General features: G+C 43.7%; 1 protein-coding gene across 2 annotated transcripts in view; it reads left to right on the plus strand.

Annotated features, from left to right (window-relative positions):
- The window catches only part of SLC25A40 (solute carrier family 25 member 40), a 218,394-nt gene that overhangs the window by 166,596 nt on the left and 30,183 nt on the right, over positions 1–21,615 (plus strand). For both annotated transcript variants that reach the window (XM_069211568.1, XM_069211569.1), the window contains exons 8-10: positions 3,929–4,038; positions 9,803–9,884; positions 17,788–17,868. In XM_069211568.1, coding sequence (XP_069067669.1) covers positions 3,929–4,038; positions 9,803–9,884; positions 17,788–17,868 — 273 coding nt within the window. The remainder of the gene's footprint in view (positions 1–3,928; positions 4,039–9,802; positions 9,885–17,787; positions 17,869–21,615) is intronic.

A 21,615-nucleotide genomic window follows, 5' to 3' on the forward strand; every position in this document is an offset into this window, starting at 1 on the left:
CAAAATCCTAGGGACGTGCTCCCATGCGAGGAACAAAGTGTGCAGTGCTTTAGCAGCCCAGTTGAGGGCAGCATAAACACACATGGAGTTAAGCAAGTTCTGCCTGCTAATGGTGAATTAGCAGTTGAAGACAGACACAGTCAAAGGGTCTCTATTAACTATGCCTGCCTTTTAAAAGGCATTAGGCAGGAAGAACTGAATCAGAAGAATAAATATTTCTAATGAGTTGGAAGAACAGCCAAACTCAAAATGAACATTTCGCCCCCTTAGATACTATATACTTGTTCCCAAATATTTATTCGGCGGCCCCTAAGATAGAGGTTAAACGACTTCATACTATGATCAACACATTTATTTGTCAATGGAAAACTTCCAGAATAGCGACTCTATCAGTGTATTGCCTGATCTCCCCGGGGAGACTGTCACTTCCCAGCGTGTTTGAATACTGTCAAGCCACCTGTCTTAGATATCTGATAAAATAGGAAAAAGCAGGACGGATATCCAGCGGTGGTGTATTGATTACCTAAGAGCAGCTAATCCTGTGTGGCAGGTGCCTTGTTAAAACGCTCCCAGATAATTTGGGGATTTTATTCACCCCAGTAATCTGGGAGATGCTGACAGTATGGGACAGAGTAGCTGTTCATTTGGGATTGATCTCCTTCCCATCCGCATTCACTTCCAACATTGAAGTGACAAGAGGTGTGTATTTGTGTGCTCGCTGTCTAGAAACTGAGAGATTAAAACAGTTGAGAAGCTAAAGAACCAATAGTATTTCTCACAAACTGAGCTATGTTCATACATGCAAGTTACACATTGGGCTCTTCATCGCACAACCAAAAATGAAGCATCACGACATCTCACACATTTTCAAGCACGGCTGAAAGACAGTACTCACAATAAACATGGGATATCAGCAATATATATATTTCCCATGGTCCCATGCCGACTGTTAAAATACCTGGTCAGAGGAGATGGGAGGATAAACTAGGAAAACACACCACCAACTTTAGCTGGGAAAATACATGAGAAAACCCTAATTTCCACATGCTATGTGAAATTACAAAGCTTTAAAATACTGATATTGTAAACAGGTCTCAATTCCCTATATGGGACTTGACTAAAACACAGCACTTGGAGGAGAGTCTGCAATGACGCAGGAAAACTCATTCACCTATTGTACAGCTACTTAGGTACTGGGCTGAACATTTTAAGGAAATGGAGTTAGTATTTCAGACCCAGATTGTGAGAGACCCTGCAGTGATCCTACTAGGGCACCCATATGCAAAAGAGATCTTCTAGATTACTGAGAGGCAAGCAATTCACAATCGCCATCATTGTGGCATTACACGCAAACCTAGCCCTCTGGGATGAGCCCTCAACACCATCACTAAAACACTGGACATGAAGCTCTGGGAAACATTACCTGTTGATAAGATAACTCTCACTACTCAACATAGATTCAGGTAAAACAAGCATTTGCAATGCAACGGGTCTCGCGTTTGCTCATGTTAGAGCTGATCGCGTTGTAAACTCCTAACCCGACTTTTCATCTATCGGCAAAAGTGCTTTTATGTACGTAACCCGGAAAAGTGAAATTAACTGTGTAAAGCGCTCGACTTCTGCCAAGCGAAATCGCGCTAGGAAAATAGAGAAAAAATAGTCCATGATCCGACAGAAAACAGCGAGCCTCGTATGTTTTCTGTACTTGGTCGCTGCGCTCGAGGAGGGCTGACCACCGGAAAAGGCATGACGTGTGCATGCCTTCCACTAATGAAAGCAAGCAGATTTTACTAGGCAAGCCCACGATCCAATCAAACACACTGACGTGACGTCGACAGGGTTCTGAGCCCTTTTCTAATAACTAAAGCGTCTCGCTGCGATATGCGTGCGCGAGCGCATGCAACACAGGCTCGACCCTAAAAAGGAAGACTATCTCCAATTTATAACAACCTTATCAAGGGAATAAAGAGGGCTTACCTGCTCTAAATATCTTAAAACACAGGACCTGATTTAGAGATTGGTGGATGGATTACAATGAGACAAAAGTGACGGATATCCTGTTCGCTATATCATAAGTGCCATTGGATACATTTGCAATACGGCTGAAGGGATATCTGTCACGTTTGTGATGGAGTAACCCTTCCACAAACTCTAAATCAGGCTCTTAGACATTTCCCAGGCATGTACACTTGTACCACTAGTTAAGTCTTAAGACCGCCTGATTGTGACTCAGTGAGGCCATTGACTACGAGCTCTGCTATTAAATAACTGAAATCACCACTTTGAGGAAATTTCGGTGTGCGGCGACGGAGGAGAGTGAATCTCAGTTTTATTGGTAGTTATTTTAAGTTACATTAGATACACAAGCGTAGCTCTTTTCTGATCACCCAGCTGTAAACAATGGTCCATGTAAGTCTCAAAATAATAAAAAGATTTAGACCATACAATTCAAGATTTTCTGAGATAAGAGGATTAGAATTTTTGCCACCTCTGTTTAAAGATGCCAGTGAACAACCAATAAGGTTTCAGAAAACATGGGAATCCATTAAAAATCGTTGAGTACATAGTGAGGTGTCTTCAAATTTCCCCATTTGAACCTTTAGAGGAAGTGACTTTTTCTATTTTGATTTGAAAAGATTGTTTTTTTTCATCAGCAGTAACAATCCAGAATTGCATTTGCCGTTCAAAGGTTTCATTACTGCTAAGCCATCCTGGCATGCAACATTTTTGAGGCACAGTCAGAAAATTATTGATGAACAGCACGACTCCTGCAAGTTTTGTTGAAATGGAGGCAAAAATCAGATTTTTTTTTTTTTTTTACAGAACAGTTTCAAAATACGGTGTTCTTCAACCCACTGAATGTGGAGGATCATTTTAAAAGCATAATTGTGGCATACCATATCGCGTGCTAATGGTACTTGGGAAGTAGTAAAACGCAGCCTTTCGCTTGTAGGGTAAACTCGCCGACTGTCCAGCAGAATGTGAAAAGCTGGGCAGGTACTGTAGAAGTGTCGTGCTAACCTGCGCTGTAGAAAAGCGGGTTCACAATGAGCCAATATTGGGTTGGACTAATCTCAAATGATCACACCAGAATTGTATGTTTGATATTTAGATTCAGAACAAACACGGTTACCATTCTAAAGAATGCAACTGTTGGCCCCAGAGTTTCAATCTGTGGCTTCCCAAGGTTCCGGATTGAGTTCTTGGAAATATTATGGGTCGACATCATATAGTTTCAAAAATGATTATAAAAGGACTAGTATATATCCTGGTTGCAGTATGCTCCTTCCAGCCTTCTCAAAATGATTTGCTTTCACAAAACACTTGAGAGTACCTGAGTAAAGTGCCAGTTACCCAGAAGACGGTAGGTGGGGGTCCGAGTTGGAATCACAGATATTAAATTGCTATTTCACTGAAGGACAGTTACAAACACATAGCCTACGCCAGTCACTGCTGTCTGCGCTGAAAAGACCTAGAACCATTTGACAACATCGCCCTACCATTCATTCATTTCCATTTCACCGTACTGCATCACTGTTTAACTCATAATGTTATTTAATGTTTTGTTTTATTGAGTTTAAGTTGAATGAACACTATGACAACAATAATGGAGACATGTATTTTGGTGGCTTCCCTTGTGTGATTGGCTTGTAAGTGTTTTGCCATTTTGACGTTCAGCTTGCCAGTTTGTTAGATCACTTGTAGTTCGTAAGACTTAGCTGTTTAGTCATGTATTTCTGCCATCTTGTCTGTATACATAATCGAAGCCTATTAGCACACTGAGTCTAACAAGAATTTGGGATATCCCTTCCAGTTGGCAGAGTTGTTGTTTGTTAAATTGCTGAAATATCACTGGGAAGTGTCATTCAGAGTGTGATCATGCTATGTTCTCACGATAATCTCCTTTACTGTCCGTCTGCCCCCTCAGCAATCTACTGGTACAACTATGAACATGGGAAGAATGTGCTGTGCCAGACCTTCAATACACAGGAGCCGACTTTCTTGATTAGTTTTGTTGCTGGAGCAGTTTCAGGCTCTGTAAGTTGATATCTTGGTCATACGTATTTAGACGTACATTCACATAAATGCATTGTTGAAGCTATGATCTGTATTTAACTGTATGTGAATTTGTAAAGTAGAGTCAGACTGACCTATAGAGCAATCTGCAAGTGCTCAAAGGGCTGGTCTGACAGGTCTGTGTAGTCTGTTATATGGCTTGTTTTATGGTCTTGCGCAGCAGTTGATGTTTCTGGCCCTGATATCCCTGTGTATGTGGTCACTGCTGGAGGTGATAGAGAAGGGAAAAGCATTACTCCTATTGGAGTTAGTATGGTTAAATCACAAAATATGTCACACCACTTAGTGTGAATACCCATTGTTAGAAATGGGGTCTTTGGTTGGCAGTCAGGTTACCCCCTGTCCAAAGCAAGGACCCTCACTCTAGTCAGGGTAACAGAGAATCACCCTCAGCTAACCCCTGCTTACCCCCTTGGTAGCTTGGCACGAGCAGTAGGCTTAACTTCAGAGTGCTAGGTGTAAAGTGTTTGTACCAACACACACAGTAACTTAATGAAAACACTACAAAGTGACACAACACAGGTTTAGAGAAATAGAAAATATTTATCTAAACAAAACAAGACCAAAATGATAAAAATCCACAATACACAAGTCAAGTTATCACTAACAATGCTAAAAGAATTTTCATGTAATTTTAAACACAACGCCAATGTTGTTAGCGTGAAAATGTACCTTGGGTGCATCAAAAGTAACCCTGCACGGGCGAATGTGTCAAAAAGGGCTTGCGATGCGTTGATTTCACTCATGAGTGAGACCTTGCGTCATTTCTCCTTTAGTCGGGTCGGCGTGCGTCGACGTATCACAGGAGAGCGATACGTCAATCCGGTCAGCACTCTCGGATCCGGGCAGGCCTTGCGTCGTTTTTACACACCCAGTGGTGTTTGCATCAGAAATTCAGCCGCACAAAGGTCCCAAAACCATGCAGCGCGGGTTGCGATCTCACCAGCCTCCGTCAGCGATGCTGCATGTCGTTTCTCCAGCCCTGGGCATCTATCTTCTAGTCGCGTTGCAAGCGAGCGTCGATTTTCAGCCGCGAAGCCGGCGGCACCTCGATTTTTCAGCCGCAGATCGGAGTCTAATCGATCTTTTCCCCACACAGCCGTCTGTGCGCCGATTTCTCACTCTTGGTCTGCCAGCTTCTCTTCTCAGGGCCCCCGGAACTGTATCCGCATCACTTGGCAGAGTAGGAGTCTCTCCAGAGGCTCCAGGTGCTGGCAGAGAGAAGTCTTTGCTGTCCTTGAAACTTCAAGCAACAGGAGGCACACTCTAAATCAAGCCCTTGGAGATCTTCACAAGAAGGAAGGCAACACAACACAAAGTCCAGTCTTTGTCCTCTAGCACAGGCAGAAGCAGCAACTGCAGGATAGCTCCACAAAGCACAGCCACAGGCAGGGCAACTCTTCTTCCTCAGCTCTTCAGCTCTTCTCCAGGCAGAGGTTCCTCTTGGTTTCCAGAAGTGTTCTAAAGTCTGTGGTTTTGGGTGCCCTTCTTATACCCATTTTGCCCTTTGAAGTAGGCTTACTTCAAAGGAAAGTCTCTCTTGATTGTGAAATCCTGCCTTGCCCAGGCCAGGCCCCAGACACACACAGGGGGTTGGAGACTGCATTGTGTGAGGGCAAGCACAACCCTTTCAGTGTGAGTGACCACTCCTCCCCTCCCTCCTAGCACAGATGGCTCATCTGGAAATGCAAGCTACACCCCAACTCCCTTTGTGTCACTGTCTAGTGAGAGGTGCAACCAGCCAACTGTCAAACTGACCCAGAAAGGGAATCCATAAACAGGCAGGGTCACAGAAATGGTTTAAGCAAGAAAATGCTCACTTTCTAAAAGTAGCATTTTCAAACACACAATCTTAAAATCAACTTTACTAAAAGATGTATTTTTAAATTGTGAGCTCAGAGACCCCAAACTCCACATATCTATCCGCTCCCACAGGGAATCTACACTTTAATCATATTTAAAGGTAGCCCCCATGTTAACCTATGAGAAGGACAGGCTTTGCAACAGTGAAAAACGAATGTAGCAGTTTTTCACTGTCAGGACATATAAAACACATTACTATATGTCCTACCTTAACCATACACTGCACACTGCCCTTGGGGCTACCTAGGGCCTACCTTAGCGGTGCCTTACATATAAGAAAAGGAAAGGTTTATGCTTGGCAAGTGGGTTCACTTGCCAAGTTGAATTTACAGTTTAAAACTACACACACAGGCACTTCAGTGGCAGGTCTGAGACATGATTACAGAGCTACTTATGTGGGTGGCACAACCAGTGCTGCAGGCCCACCAGTAGCATTTGGTTTACAGGCCCTGGGCACCTCTAGTGCACTTTGCTAGGGACTTACTAATAAATCTAATATGCCAATCATGGATCAACCAATTATATACACATTTTGTATAGGAGCACTTGCACTTTAGCACTGGTTAGCAGTGGTAAAGTGCCCTGAGTTACAAAAACAGCAAAATCAGAGTCCAGCACACATCAACAACCTTGGAAACAGAGGCAAAAAGTTAAGGGAGACCACGCCAAGGATGAAAAGTCTAACACCCATTAAACAGTAGATAGTTAATTTGTAGGAGGCAGAGAAGACACGTTAGTCAAGTACTTTTGCCGACAGCCACTAAGATGTGCTCTGGTTCCTGGGGATCGCCATCTCCTTTGAGAGAGACGTTTTTTGCATTTTCTCATTCTATATTGACTTCCATTATACTCTTAGACCGCAAGAAAGGTCCTCTGGAGAGTTAAATAAATGTGCATTGTTCCTTAATCAGTATCAGTTTAATTTTTCAGTGCAAAAGTGCGACCTTCCCAAAGTATCAAACCAAAATATGTTCCATAATATTTGAGTGGCAATGCAGCTAATCAGTGTATTGCACTGGTAGAAAGAAACACATCTTTGCTTTATATTTTTTCTGCTTTTTTGTTATCAGATGAGAAAACTGTTTGATAGAAAGTAACACACTCTCTCCTTAGATGAGGAAACTGTTTGATAGAAAGTAACACAATTCCTCCTTAGACAATTAGTTGCTAAACTAAAACACCCCTTTAAGAGCTACTGTATTATATGACCACATTCAGTTGAATGGTAGTTGAGACTGGTTGGCCAGAAGCAAAAAATGCTATCCTTATTTTATCCAGGTCTTCAAAGTGAGCTGAAAGACACCTCGGTGCAGGTGGTCATTCTGCCTACTAAGTGTGATGAGTTCATAGAGTTAGAGGTACAATGGGACCATCATTTATCTGCACATCATACAAAAGAGGCAAACGTTCTAGTAGTGCTGCCTTAGAAGGTGGACGATTCTACCTTCTACTGAGATTTTGTGTACAAATTATTTATCTGGTTTGTTCTGAAAATCACCATGTGAAAATATGTTTTGAGTTGAATGACGGCCTGCATTTTAAAGCCATTCTGAGCATGCTCTGGCTGATTTTACATAATCATTTTACTGATTGGGCCACTAGGATCGTTCAATTGAACTGTGACTATTGCCTGAATAGTTATATGATTTCACGTACCCCCTAAGGAAAATCGTCCTTTTAGGTACTTTGAGGAGTGGGCATCTTGCTAGTTGTTTGAGAGCACTATCTTTGTGCTAAGATGGACAAATGACTTTTTCACACCACCCCCTACAGTAGAGGTTTTAGGATAATAATTACACCTGAAGGCACTCAGATGAATGAGAAGAAAGGAGCAGCAATTGTGCAATGGCTTACACACACTTCAGTTCAAAGAATTCAGAGCTTTTTTATGTTTTCTACTACTTCTATTGGTGGTTCATTCACGAGTTTTCTGAAACTGTAAGACAAATTAGCAAGTTTCTAGAAGAGGGAATAGCTTTGTTTGTTAAAGAGAAATAGAGCAGTTATTTTGCTTTTTGAGGGAACATTTGTCTAGTGCCACAATTTTGTCTTTTTTTGTTTTGTTTTTGTTTTCTCATGCTTTGGAAGATGTTTTGTCAACAACAGATCCAAATACTGGGCAGGTATTTGGATTAGCTTACTTCCCCAAGAATGTTTTACCAGCATTAAAATATACCATCGTTGATAAAAAACCGTTGGTCTTCAAGAGAACTTCTGAAGAATGGAGACAATATTTTCTTGGGTCAAAGCATACAATAGAAGTGTACATACGTCACATAAATTTCCGTCTTTTGAAATCATCCCAGAAACGTATTCCTAGGGAACTCCTACGGACTTTGTTTTTCTCTGTCTATGATTGTGTGAGATTTTGCAAGTTATAGTCAAGTTCTAAGATCAACAGGAAGGCTGATACTATAACATAATGACAAGATCATTTGGCGAAAGAAAATCAACTAACTGAAGATCCACCATTAATCGTGTCCGGAAAACAGTTTGTGTGAAGTGTCCATTTCTTTGAATAAGGTGCATTAATTTTTGACCGAAGTATGTGCAGAAGGTCAGTCTACAGGCAAGGAGGCTCGGGGAAAGGAACAAGGAACTAGACAGGAAAATGGCGGCTTGTTGTATCATGATCAAAGCTGTGGATTTACCATCAGATCACTTAAGACAGCAGACTGTCATCCGGCTTCATAATCCTGCTAAAACTCTGTCAACAATAAGAAGATATTTTTAGTGTCATATTTTATTTCTGATGTTAAAAACTTTGTCCGAAAATGCCCTGTCTGCCCTCAAATCAAGACTCACAAAGTTAACCCATGGAGCTGTTGAGACCTTGGCCTGTTCCAATTAGGCATACAGTGTCAATGTATTTTATTGTTCAGTTGCTCAAGCATCAAAGTGGCACAGGCCTGCTAGTAGTTGAGGACCATTTGACTAATACGTCCCACTTTATATTTTTGTCTGGTTACCCACAGTCAAAGAGTTAGTTATTCTCACATATAATGATGAACGTATTCTGTCTGCTGATAGAGGGTCTCAAATGATTTGAATATTCTGGCATGCCTTGATTAGGGAACTAAAGTGAAAGCCCTCCTGCCTACTTGTTTTTTCCTGAATTGGACTGACAACTGAAAGATTGAATCAGTGTGTTGAACGTGATTTGAGACCTCAAGTCTTGGCACTGGAGTAGGATTGAAACGGACCACTTTTGAAACTTGAGACATCAAAATATAGACCTCTCCCAGAGTGATGCCCCAGTCTCCGTCGCCTGGTACAAAAGCAAATATTTACTGCAATCCTGTTTTCTGATGCAATAGCAAGTTGGTGCATTTTCTATATCTTTTACACCTCTGATCTGACAAGGTGCAAAAGGCTGTCCAAGCTGAGACTTTTGCTTTAAGTTCAAACATGTTACTGCAGCATCATAAATCTGAATCTCATGCAAAGTGGCTACTTTGTCGCACTCACAGTGTTCCCTTGAATTAAACGTAGAGGAGTTTGGGACTCGATTAATAGCAAAGCAACTGGGGCCATAATGTTTGCTGCGATCATTGATAATCCTTTCTGACACTTGTATTACGTGAATATCACTTTTAATTGACTTGATTTTCTGGCGCATGAGGAATGCTTTCTGATCTATTGGAGTGCGGCTCAGCCATTCAAATAGCTAAATGCTTTCATGTTCATTTACAGTTCATGGCTAACTTCATATCCACAGTGCACTGTTCCACTGTTAGAAGTATAACAGAAGCACAAAGCACTAACAAACAATAGAGGGTACAGAGAGTAGCGTTAGGGTTACTTGAACTTGGCAGCATGTTAGCAATACATGTGAATTTGTTTGTTTTTATTTGTGTTCTAGATTGCAGCTGTTATGACATTGCCATTTGATGTGGTGAAAACACGAAGACAGATTGAAGTCGGAGAATATGAGGTGTTCAGAAGTAAGTGGACATTTTTTAATAAACACGTAGAAACAAAAACCTGCATCACACAGGGCAACTGCTTCTCCCATAAAAATAAGGATGTTTGCACAGCTCTAATACCAACTCTCCTCTCTTCCTCCCTTGGTAATCGTAACCCAGCACGACCAAGGCCATGATCAGTATTTTAATTATAGAAGTGGGCAACATTTAACATCCTTGTGCTATGTATTTCCCTCAAACATTCCTTCGGTAGATATCTAAAGTCCCTGCAGTGGGAAGGCCTCAAAAATCATACTTTAAACTCCAAACTACTTTGGAGTATGGCACCAGGCTGCTTTTCATTTGTTGGTGTTAAAAGGTAATTGTAGCTGAGTAAAGTTTTTCTACCACATTTACTTGTCTTACCCTAGTTAGTGCTTGAATTGTGTTATGGTAGAACACCAAAACTTTGTAGGTTAATTAATTTTGTGTTTATTTGTTAGCCCCATGACTTTTACATCTTCAAGATACTTGACATAGAAATAGGAGTTTCCCTCATTAACTTGAAAAGGATTTTAGTTCTAGTAAGGGCAAGAGGTTGACCATTGTGACTTGGTGTATTTACACATTTAGTCATCAGGAAGGATTAAAGAGTTTTCTAATAAAAAAAACAAATGTTTGTAAGTGACATGTTTAATAACTTTCAAGAGGTTCTTGACACCTTCTCGGATGTGCTCTTGCTATTCATGTTGTAAAACACACAGACAGAAGTCGGAGAGTATGGAGTCATCGGTAGAAAGTGAAGCCCTTTAGTTAAAATAACAACCAGCAAGCTGGGCGTCTGGTTACAGTCACTCCTCCTTTGGGGCTTAATGTGAACAATGTCCAAAGTGAAGCCCATACCCTGGAGAAATTAACACCTAGAATCACCACTGACAGTAAACTATGCACAACGCAATCCCATTATAATCCAGCAGTTAATGTGAGAGAAACATAATGCTTGAAAATGTGTCCTAAGTAGAATCTAAAACTCTACTTATTTAGTGAAGGAAACAGGGCATTCACAGGTAAGTTAAGATACTTTATTGTGCAAGTTATTATAATATCTGCTACATGTTGTGGTAGCAAAATCATTAAATCAGTGATTTGGGCTAGAAGATTCCTACTGTGCCTTCACAGCTTCCCAAAACATGAACATCTCTAGAACCATAGCTAAGTGAATAGCCCCTGAAAGTTGAAACATCAGCCCCCACCTTCACCGTTCTTCAAACACATTAGGAAGAAGAATGGAGTAGAAAACCTTGTAGAACTGTTTCTTAAAGTGCATAAGCAAGGTTTAGGTTTGGCAGCGTTGCCACCAAAGCAATTGTGTGGGTCTAGTGGCAGTATGGGATCTGCTGCCCTGTTGGCATTTGGGCTGCCAAAACTGTTGATGTTTATATACCATGCTAAAAAGGTGGCCATTCGAGGGTCAATGTCAAGTGTGAGAACTACTTTGTCCACAAGGGGGGGGACATAAACGGGCACACACTTCTTTCCCTAGGGGCTTACGGATGTGTTATGTTACATACTTAGCAACTTTCGTGGAAGGAGCCCATTTCACAGTCCCAGGGTGTGTAGGGTTGTCTGGATTTAACATATCAGATGGACCTTCCAGGTCATTGTGAGAGAAAGTACGTGCAGAAGATGGTGCCACAGCCTTGAGCGGCCTGCTTCATAATTAGACTCCCCATGGGAGCCGCCATCTTCTCCCTCAAGTATCGAAGAATGGTCTAGTCAGAAAGGCCTTTTTTAAACACTCAAAGGCGCTCAAATCATCTCTTTGTCATCCTTGCGCTTGGGTGGGCAGGAAAAGGGCACAGTGATTGAGCCTTTGGGCTGGGGAGGGTTAGCTTCCATGTTCAGTGGTACACCGAAAGAGAAAGTGATTTGCAACAGGTGTAGATCTGTTGGAGCAATCGCTGAGGCTACCGCCTGGTGAATTGAGGCATCTACCGCCTCACAAAATTCCTCATCTGAGGGAAGGACTGAGAGGGATTCCTCCTCAACATATCCACCCTCCATTATAAGCAACTGCAGTTACCAGCATATATATATATATATATATATATATATATATATATAGAAGCACTGCATAGTGCTCTCGCTGTGGTACTGGGGCAAAACTAGTGAAAGTTTTAGGTGTGCCAGGAACACGCAATGGGATTTCCCTGGGGCCTCAACACCCTATAAGGTTCAGAAGGGCAGGGTACTAAAGCCTGGGCCAGGTCCCTCTAGCAGAAGCAGTACACAAGCGCTCTCGTGCAGAACTAGTGATCGAGAAAAAATGCCAAATGCAGACCCGTGTATAAAAATGGGCGTCGCACCACTGGCAGAATTTTTTGTTTTAACAGTACAGATCACTGTGGGAAGTACAAGGCTTCTAGGTGTCCCGGGCAGCATAGCACAGGGTCGGCGGCGATGACGGCTCTTCAGTCTGAAGGGCGCGTCACTCACAGAGAACCAGGAGGCATATAGCCCATCCCTTTCAATTGTGCGCTCTTAGACCGGACAGCCTTACTGTGGTTGTCTGTCAACTTTTTGCCTACCTCCCTCCATTTTTCTGACCATGTTTTTGCTGGTTATATGACTCTGCACACTTTACCACCCCTGACCATTGCTAAAGTGCATGTGCTCTCTCCCCTAAACATGGTAACATTGGTTCCTACCCAACTGGCATATTTAATTTACTTGTAAGTCCATAGTAAAATGCACTACATGTGCCAAGGGCCTGTAAATAAAATGCTACCAGTGGCCCTGAAGCATGTTTGTGCCACCCACATAAGTTAACCCTTAACCATGTCTCAGGCCTGCCATTGCAAGGCCTGTGTGTGCGATTTCACTGCCACATCAGATTTGCATTTAAAATTACTTGCCAAGACTTAAACTCCCCTTTTTCTACATATGTCACCCCTAAGGAAGGTCCTAGGTAACCCATAGGGTAAGGTGCTATGTAAGTAAAAGGCAGGACATGTAATTATGTGTTTTACATGTCCAGGTAGTGAAAAACTCACCAATTGTTTTCCACCACTGTGAGGCATGCTGCTCTCATAGACTAGTATTAGAACTGCCCTCAGATACTTTTAAGTGGTAGAATCTGATCTGGAAGGAGTAGCCCTGTCATGTTTATTATTGCCAGAATGGTAATAGAAAATCCTTCTTACTGGTAGCGGCGTTGGATTTAATATTACTATTTTAGAAATGCCAGTGTTAGAAAGTGGGCATTTCTCTGCACTTATTGCCATCTGTGCCTTACAGCCTGTCTCCAATCCACATCTGATCGGTGCTAGTTGATAGTCCCCCTTGTGTATTCCACCCAGACAGCCATAAACACAGGACACTCAGTCACATCTGCATACTGAAGGGGTTACCGTGGGCAGGAAGGGTGGAAGGGCTCTCTGTTTTACATCAAAGGCCCGTGGCCTGCCTTCACGCAAAGGACTGATAATCCCCCTGACCCCCCACGGATCCTAGCAGACAGGACTCGGCTGAAAGGGGAGCAAATGCTCTTCAAAGCTAATGTTTGAAGTTTCCCCCACTTCAGTGTCATTTTTGGGTATATTAACTGGGTCTCTGATCCCACCAAATCGGACACTTCTGGACCTACACCTAGACTCTGTCAGAGAGACTGCCTGGCTGCCCAAAGGACTCATCTGGACTGCTTTGCTGAAGGGCTGCTTTCTTGCTTGTTACCTGGTGCTTCTGGCTCTGTTGGAAAGACTTTGCCTTCCTCCTAAAGTGCTCTTCAAGGGCTCAGATTGAACTGAGTTTGAAGGAGCTGGAGCCTCAAAGCTATACAGTCTGAGTTCAGCAGTGATGGTGGCAGCATACCTGGAGGACCTGCTAGAGACGAGAAGGTTTGTATATCCCAGGGTTTGATGCTCAGTTATGTGGTGGCCGATGACATTGACAAGTGGTTTTCTGGTTATGAAGTTGCACTGAGGGCTCATGGGGTTACTGAGGAGCACTGGGGGGGGGGGGGGGGGTCTGTGGAAACACATGCCTACACTTGGGAGGGACATACTTCTGACTTTAGAGGTTGGGGAGTAGAACAAGTGCACTCCCTTGAAAACCATTTGATTGCCAAATTTGGACTGCACCTGAGAAGTATTGCGAGGGACAGTAACAAGCTCCCCAACCAATCCTGGGTAGACTTCATAGATTACTCCAGTAAGTCACTGAACGGCTGGGTGTGGGGCAGCAAAGTAAGTGATTATGTTGGGATGTGCAATTTAATCCTGAGAGAGCAGATGCTCAGTATTTGTTTTGTAGAGTTGTGCCAGCATCTAGTTGACAGTAAGCTGACTGAGCTTGGGAAGCTTGCTGAGGAGGTGGACCTCTGGACTAGCACCAGAGTGTCCAAAAAAGTATATGGTGGGGACACCCACAATGGTGGTCAGGGTTCCCAACATAAGAAAGAGGGGAGAGAAAAACTTTAAAATGTGTTCTCTAAAAGGTCCCCAAAATAATTCCTAAGGGTGTTGTGGTAACCAGTCCCAGTCTGATCCTAAGAAAAGTGGTTCTTTGATCACAAGATAGGGAGGTTTGTACCCCAATGTGCAGAGTGATCCATGTTTGGTCACTCTAAGGATGAATCCAAATGTCCAAAGAGGGCACTGCTCCCCACTGGTGGGCAGACACCTAGGTTGACTAGTGTAGCGCTCGAGAAGGAGGTCGTCCCTAACAGCTTTGGGGAACAGACAGAGGCAACCCTAGTGTCCCTGGGGGATGCAGATATGGTGCCAAAAGCTCACCTGCCTGCCAATACTTCTAAGTACAGGCAACGGGTGGAGGCTCTGCGCGACACATGAGAGCCAGTATCACTACTGTCAAGGATCAGCTAATGTCAGCAGAACAGGTCCTACCGAAGACACATGCCACCAAGTCATAGTTGCTGACAATCGTGAGAGCCATCTACCGGTGGCTGTGGTTCGCTTTGAGTAGGGGGGTCTTTGGTACTCTGAAAGTAGCTGTGAGTCCTGCCATGCCTGTAGATTGTCTGTTAGGCAATGACCTATAGCACGCTACCTAGAGGGAGGAAGAGCTCAGGTCTCACTTGGAGATGAAGGGATTGCCTGAGTGGGTCTGTATGTCCACATGGCCCATGGCGGCCAGGGAGGGTAGTCAAGGCATCTGGAGCCTGGAAGAATGGCACAGACAGCTGCCAAGTAGAAGGGCTCGGGGTACGGGAAACTGGTTCCAGATGTTCCCACGGTGGAAGTTGACAGGGTCCCTGAGGAGAAGGCCCCTCGGCCAACCTCTGAGGACATTGCCATTTGCTGGCTGCCAAGTTGATGGTTGGCCCACCAGGGAGAAATTCAGCAAAGCACAAAAAGAGTGTTCCACTCTTGAGGGCTTGAGGTGACAGGCCTCAGCTCGTGCAGCAGGTGAAGCCTCTGGGGATCACCTGATTTACTGGGAGAATGATCTGTTACATAGTGAGTCTAAGGCTCGGGGTACTGGGGCAGCACGTATGCTGGTAGTCCCCCAGTGTTATCGGGCCTTCCTCCTGGGTTTGGTTCATGACATACCCCTGGCAGGACATTTAGGGCAAGGCAAGACCTTCGTCAAGCTTGTCACCCACTTCTATTAGCCCCAAATGAAGACAGTCTCAAATACATTTTGCAGGTCCTCTCCCACTTGGTAGGCCAGTGGGAAGTCAGGGAAAAAGCTGAAGGCTCCCCTGATCCCACTTCCAGTCATTGGAACCCTCTTTGAAAGGGTGGGCATTGACGTCATTGGTCCATTGGACCCCAAGACAGCCCTAGGCAACAGGTTCATCCTGGACTTGGTGGACCATGCCACATGCTACCCAGAGGCAGTCCCTCTGAGGATAGTGACTGCACCTGTGGTGACCAGGGTCTTGATGGTGATCTTTACCCATGTGGGATTCCCCAAAGAGACAGTGTTTGACAGAGTCAGTAACTTCATGTCTACATACATGAAGTCCATGTGGGATGCGTGTGGTGTAACCTACAAGTTCACCACACCTATCACCCTCAATCTAATTGTCTATTTGAGAGATTCTACAAGACCTTGAAGGGCATGAATGCAGGCCTACCTGGGGCCATGAAGCCTAAGTGGGATGTCCTCTTGCCATGCCTTCTCTTTGCTTACAGAGAGGTACCCCAGAAGGGGTAGGGTTTAGTCCCTTTGTGCTTCTCCATGGCTACCCTGTTAGGGGGGCTATATACATTGTCAAGGAGGGGTGGGAGAAAGCTCTCAGGAACCACCCCCCCCTAGGATGCGATCAGCTACATGTTGGCCCTCCACAAGCAGATGCACCGCTTTTGGAAAAGGGCCAAAAGCAACCTTGAAGTTTAGAAACTCTGTTATGACCAGAAGGCCACTCCAGGGCTCTCCAGGACAGCTGGACTGGCCTATACGAAGTAAAGGAGCGCAAGGGGGGGCACTTATTTAGTGGACCTCCAGACCCCCTAGAGACCCTTTAGGCATGTTCTCTGTGAACAAACTCGACCCTCACTTTGAGAGGTCTGAAGTGAGCATGCTCCTTGTGACAGATGTGGGTGTGGAGGGTTTTTCCTGTAGTACCTTTCCCGTGGGTTGCAAGTAAAGGTAGTTTGTTACTTATTGAAGCTGCTGGAGTGAAGAAAGAAAGTAGAGCATAATCATTGCCTCACTTCTGACATAGAATTGTTATACAGTCACGCACGCCGCTTAATGTCCTTTAATGATCACCTCTCTTTTTTTATATACTGAAATGTCAATTTTCTTAAAATTAAGTCATCTTGGGGTAGTGTAGTCTTGCATTATAAAAACTGAATTTAAAAAGAAGCCCGAGAGAAAAAAATACAACTTATGTCTTCCAGCAACAAAGAGGAAGAAAGGCTGCAGGGCAGAGGGCATCTAGGAGGTCAGCAGGCAGCAGATGTCTAGGGTGGGTCATGAACCCTGCCAGAACTAATTCAACCACTGTTACAAATGTTTTTTTTAAATTATTATTTTGCATGTTTATTTAGAACCCCTTACTTACCTGAGTGCTATTGTGAATGTATTAATGAGTCAATGCATAATGTATGCTCCGGTCTTGCAAATAGGCGTGTTCACTTTCTGTTCTAAAGAGCAATTTTTACAGCTCCTAGAGGAAGCGCTGTCCAGTGCTTAGTTTGAGCCGGTGGGGGCCATCAGCATCCATTTTTTTGGAATTGGCATTTTTCCTCAACCAACATTTCCCAAAGCAATGGAGGGAAAACGCACATAGAAGAAAGAATGAGAACGAGAAAGACAGAAAACCCGTCACAATGGGAGGCAGCAGAAACCTGCACGAATGAGGAAGGAAGTGCTTTGAATTCTGTTAAAGTGGCCTGGGGTTGATTCTATGCAGCCTTAGTATTGTGCGCCGGTGCTGGCCGCGGCCTTCTTGGTAAAGCTTTGAGCACCGGCATGTGTTCTCCCACAAATTAAGCTCTGGCGTTGCCTAGTGTTCTTTTCTATCCCTGCGATGTCAGTTTTATCGGATTACAGAGACGCATAACGGGCTATTTGCACCTAATACAAGAAAACACACAAACCTAATATGTTTCATGCACCGCACACCGAAACTAGAATGCAGGCGTACGGTAGTTAAAGGCCAGCCTTATAAGCACCTGAAGTACACCTATAGAGTGTCATAACAATACAATGTCACGAGGAAGTCGTGTGTCTTTATTCAAGTCCAGTTGTGGTACAAAACAGAAACCTACCTCCACTGCTCCTGTTGTGATGCAGTTATTGCCCGTTTTTCTTACTGTGCAAATAAACAAATAATCGGGTAAATGGAATTTGAACGATTAGACGCCCACCGAGGTCACCATACACCAAATGGTATACTTACACCTGTACAGTCACCATAATAAACGGCATGTTACTCTGTTTTAATTATATTTCTTTTTATTGCATGAAGGCTCGCAGAAAAAGTCTGCATCAACGTGGAGGGCAATAAATGGAATCATTGCTGAAAATGGGTTTCACGGGTTGTTTGCGGGTGAGTATATATATATAACATATATATGTTTCTATAATTCAAGCACCACACACGGTGTTGAAGCAGAGCTGTACTGGTGGTTTGTGTGTTTTCATTTAGCGCCGAAATTAAATGCAGTGTAAGAACAAAACCAAAACTGAAGTTTTACAAATAGCGTGTATATATACCATATTAACAAAAGATTTAGGGCTCGATTTATGAGCATACAAATTGCGCATGCAGAGAGGCGCCCTGTAATTAGGAGGTGGGTCATTTGCACCAGATTTCTAGCTTGGCATAGGGAAAAACAAACTGAAAGTGAATGTTATTACCCATCCCGAGGTTACATGTGTTCTACTTGCCGTGTGTCTGACCACCCATAGGTCGCGGGAGCAAGCACACGCAATTTGCACCCGAAGCATTATTACGTTTTCTGGTGGAAACAGAAGATTGTGCCCAACATGACATAACTGCCCCATCTAGGTTTTGTCATTGAAGATCAGACATGATAAACTGGTGTAATACAACAGAACACATACAAATGCACTGAACGGTATCGGACAAGTTAAAATATAATATTGAGAGAGAATAGTTAGTATCGTGCGGGATTTGCAGTAACAGTTAGAATGTAGGATTTAATACTTTTCCCAGAGTATTTGAAAGCCTAGGTTATAGTCCGGGCCACTTGAGTTATACAGCGGGGGACCCCAGATTATGAAGCATTGTTGACGAAATTATACAGCAAAGAAAAGGCAAATCATGCCGCGTACTGCAGTTCATTTTGTGTAAGTATTGATTATTTTGTAATTCGTACACGTGGTAACACTTTCTGGGCAAAGATTTCACCCCATCTGTAGTAGTTTAAAGACTAAGGCCCATATTTATACTTTTTTAGTGCCGCATTTGCGCCGCTTTTTGACGCAAAAAAAGCGGCGCAAACTTACAAAGTACAATTATATTGTGTAAATTTGCTCCGATTTTGCATCACAAAATGTAGCATATGCAGCGCTCAATAAGTATAAATATGGGCCTAAGAGTCAAACACTGAATCTTCTTGTGCACCCCTAACTAGACATATGCTAAAGAAAATGTTGAAAAACCCGAATAAACAAACTTTCTGACTGTTTTATTTTTTATTATTTAGTGCATGATATTTCTGCCCTCCATTATGTTTATTAGAATGACCTCCTCGAAAAAAATCTTCTAAAGTGAATTAAGGAGGTCACTGTTGTGACAGCACTACCACTACTAAATTGACTAGGATTGTCACCTTACATGAGCTGACCATATCGATTCACGTAGTCTACCTCTTCACGCACTGTTAGACCTGGCATCTTTGGCGGGGTGTCCCCAGTCTTTTTGCTTCTGCTTCCCAGTCGCAGCTATAAGAAATGAGTATAAGTATTCGACTGCTGACCCCACAACTTTAGAACACTTCTGGACCAAGAGGAACCTGTGCCAAGGAGAAGACCTGTGAGGAGGAGTACTGCCCCCTTGCTCTGTGTGATTTGCTGGATTGGCCTGCAGTTGCTGTTTCTGCCTTAGAGAGGACAAAGACTGACTGGACTTTGCTGTGTATCTTGCTTGTGAAGATTCTTCAAAGGCTTGGACTGAGCTTGCCTCCTGTTAAGAAGTCTTAGGGACATCAAAGACCTCATCTGCCATCTTTTGCTGAGACCACTGACTGGCCAAGTGGTGCCACATCCAGACCCTGGGCCCCTGAAAGGAGAATCTGGCAGAACCAGAGGGAAAATCTACACACTGGAGCAGAGTGGCAGAAACATTGATGCAGTGCCTGCACTGCGTCTGAAAAATCGACACAGCACCAGTAAAATCAGCCCACCTCCAACTCAGCGAGAATTCATCATTACTGTGCATCCAGATTTTCCACACATTGTCCCTGGGCATCAAAATCTTCAACATCATCACACAGACCCAGGGCTGCTTGTCTGGAAAACAAAGCATCCCTTCCTGCAAGGAATCAACGCATCACGTACTTGGCGGAGAAAGAATCAGCACACGGCCTCACTTGCGATTAAGGAACCGACACATCGATTGCTTTTCCGACACACGCTCACCTGTGAAGCCTTATTTTTGACACATATCAAGTACTTTGTGCTAAAACAATGCATCAATTGATTTCTATGGATTAAGACTTTTTTTACTTTAAAAACTGATAGCTTTGCATGTGTATGTTGGATTTTTGTCATTTAATTTATATAAATATTGGCTATTTTTCTAAACTGGTGTGAAGTCCTTTTGTTGATGTTTTGCTTTTCCTTTTTTGTCCTTTTGGGATCACTGTTTTACTGTATGCATTTGTGCAAATAGTTTACACATTGCCTCTGAGATAAGCATGACGGCTTGTGCCAAGCTACCCAGAGGGTGAGCAGGGGTTATCCGAACTGTGTATCTTCCTTACCCTGAATAGAGTGAGGGTCCCTACTTAGACAGGATATACTGACTGCCAACTAGAGGCCCATTTCTAACATTGTGATCAGCGGTGAGGCTGGAACTTGTATTTGTACTTGAGATACAGTGATTGGTGTACACTACTGTTTTATTGCAGACCATTACACAACCATATACTGTTTTTCTCTTGGATGTTTTGCTTTCCCTTTTTTATCCTTTTTGGGATCTACCTGCCTTTTGAAACTTCACAGCTTTTTTGAGCCTTATACACCAACATGTCTCAGTCTGGGGAGCCATTAGCAGTTGCTACAAATGTGGTGTTTGATCTGGAGGAATTGGAGGATTACACAGAAGCTCAGTTCAAGCAGTTTTGAAAGGAGTTCAAATTTCCAATCAAAAGCTCCACCAAGAAGGCTAGAAGGAGGCGCTGCAAAAGGTGCTGAGGTTCTGGTGGGCAGCAAAAGAGGCTGATGAGCACACAGCGGGGGAGAATGTCGCTGTGAATGAGGATGTGAAGAGCATGCATGATGATTTGATGAATAACCAGGACCTGCCTGGATGGCCTCTATGCGAGGAAGCAGTGTTTCTTCTAAAGGGCTGACCCCAGAGGAACAGAGGGACCGACAGGCAGAGAGAAGGCATCATTTGGAGCTTGAGAAGCTCAAGCTGGAATTGGCTAAAATGGATAGAGAAGCAAATAACTTGGCACTGGCCATGGAAGACAGGAAAATATTGTTAGCTCATGGGCTGAGTTTGAAGGAACTGGATCTGAAGGGCAGGTCCACCAAAGATGGTGGCAGCAGTACCACAGTGCAATCTGAAAAGAGGGTGCACATTCCCAAAGATCTAGTGAAGGATTTTAAATGTGAGAATGACAAATACCTGTGGTTCATGGGATATGAGTCAGCTCTTCGCATGAACATGGTCCCTGAGGTACACTGGGAAGCAGGTCTGTGGAAGCAATTTGAAGCAGAGGGGAGGGACACCTCGACACCCGTAGGGGATCCTCAGGGGCTCACCTACTCTACCATGAAGGACGCCCTGCTCACTAGGTATGGTCTCACTACAGAGCAGTACAAAGAAAAGTTTAGATCTTCCAAGAAGTGGGAATCTCAAACATAGTTGGAAAGGGTTGATTCTTTTTGCAGAGCACTAGATGGGTGGATGAAGGGCAGCAAGGTAACAACTTATGAGGGGCTGTACAATTTGATTGCATGGGAGCACTTGTGTAGTCTTTGTTTTCCAGAGCTGTGCCAGCACCCGATGGACACCAAGCTGACTGACCCCAGGAAGCTTGCCCAGGAGGCAGACCATTGGGAGAGTACCAGGTCCAAAAGAGGTATGGGGGAGACTCAG

The sequence above is a fragment of the Pleurodeles waltl genome, chromosome 10 (genome assembly GCF_031143425.1).
Source record: "Pleurodeles waltl isolate 20211129_DDA chromosome 10, aPleWal1.hap1.20221129, whole genome shotgun sequence".
Classification (NCBI taxonomy): domain Eukaryota; kingdom Metazoa; phylum Chordata; class Amphibia; order Caudata; family Salamandridae; genus Pleurodeles; species Pleurodeles waltl.